This window comes from Hippocampus comes, unplaced genomic scaffold (assembly GCF_001891065.2).
Source record: "Hippocampus comes isolate QL1 unplaced genomic scaffold, H_comes_QL1_v1.1 scaffold43, whole genome shotgun sequence".
Lineage (NCBI taxonomy): Eukaryota > Metazoa > Chordata > Actinopteri > Syngnathiformes > Syngnathidae > Hippocampus > Hippocampus comes.
The window spans coordinates 533,178-534,501 of NW_017805276.1; the positions used below are offsets into that span (position 1 = coordinate 533,178).

At 45.0% G+C, this 1,324-nt stretch overlaps 1 protein-coding gene across 1 annotated transcript in view; it reads left to right on the forward strand.

The window, feature by feature from the left end:
• Positions 1–1,324, forward strand: part of eif2ak4 (eukaryotic translation initiation factor 2 alpha kinase 4) — a 22,740-nt gene that overhangs the window by 1,117 nt on the left and 20,299 nt on the right. Inside the window, exons 3-4 of the mRNA XM_019870143.1 lie at positions 637–739; positions 816–989. Coding sequence (XP_019725702.1) covers positions 637–739; positions 816–989 — 277 coding nt within the window. The remainder of the gene's footprint in view (positions 1–636; positions 740–815; positions 990–1,324) is intronic.

Consider the following 1,324-nt stretch of genomic DNA (forward strand, 5'->3'; position numbering starts at 1 on the left):
TCGCTCCACCCCCCCCCCCCCCCCCCTTCACCAATGCTATTTGACAAAATCTCAATTTTGGCGGCGACAAAATTGTTTGCAAAATCTGAAAATAAGTACATTGTTCCATGACAATATTTGACATAATTTGTGACAGCTTTAATATGTAACAACATGATGAGCCGATGATACATTTACATGGTCCGACAGTCATAACAGCCCTCTAAAGAAATGCATAACGCGTCGACCTCACATTACAGAGGTTCAACTCCAAGTCCGGATTCTGTGGAGTTTGTATGTTCTCCCGGGCCCGCGTGGGTTTCTCCGGGTACTCCGGTTTCCTCCCACATTCCAAAAACATGCTGATTGAACACTCAAAATTGTCCCTAGGTGTGAGTGTGAGCACGGATGGTTGTTCGTCTGTGTGTGCCCTGCGATTGGCTGGCAACCGGTTCAGGGTGTCCTCCGCCTACTGCCCGAAGACGGCTGGGATAGGCTGCTGCACCCCCCGCGACCCTTGTAAGGATAAGCGGATCGGAAAATGGATGGATGGATGGATGGAAGGTTGAACAGCCTCCTGGAATGGATTGTATTTTTGTTTCGATGGGCCGATGTCTGAAGAGCAAGCATTTATCATTTTCCATGGTGGTTCTGTAGGCCTCCAGAGCTGGAGCTGTTGAATGTCAAAGGTCTGTCAAATGATCATCTGCAGACCCTCCAGAGCGAACTCACCAAGATGGCAGCGGCACGATGCGGAGAGGTGAGAGTGAACACACACACGTGTGCGAACGTACACGTCTTTTCTGACACTTGTAAGCCTGCCCCTCGACACCCAGGTGATGATTTACGAGTTGGCAGACCACATCCAAGGATTCCTAAGCGAGCACAACAAACCTCCCCCGCGCTCCTTCCACGACGAGATGCTGAAGAATCATCGCAGACAACAGGAGAAACGAGACCTGGAGGAGCAGCAGAAGAGAGACCAGCGGCGTAAGCAAGAGGAGGAAATGGTTAGTAGAGTCATATTTTTTCAAAATAAAAAAAAAATATATTTTTTCAAGAATGATTAATTCAATGCTAATCCTTATTATTTGTAATCAATTATCATTTTTTAATCACAATAACTCATCATATTAGGGGAAACATTAATTTTTTTTTATTCCACAACTTTTAAGCAAACAACATAAAGGTACACATTTTTTTCTGTCAAAACAAAACTTTAAATTCATTGATTTGTATTTTAAAATTTCTTAATTAAAGAAATAAAAAATGAATATGCAAATCCGCTGGTGCCGAAACCAAAAGTATGTCGGGGTGGGGGGGGGGGGGGGGGGGACTGTCAGGC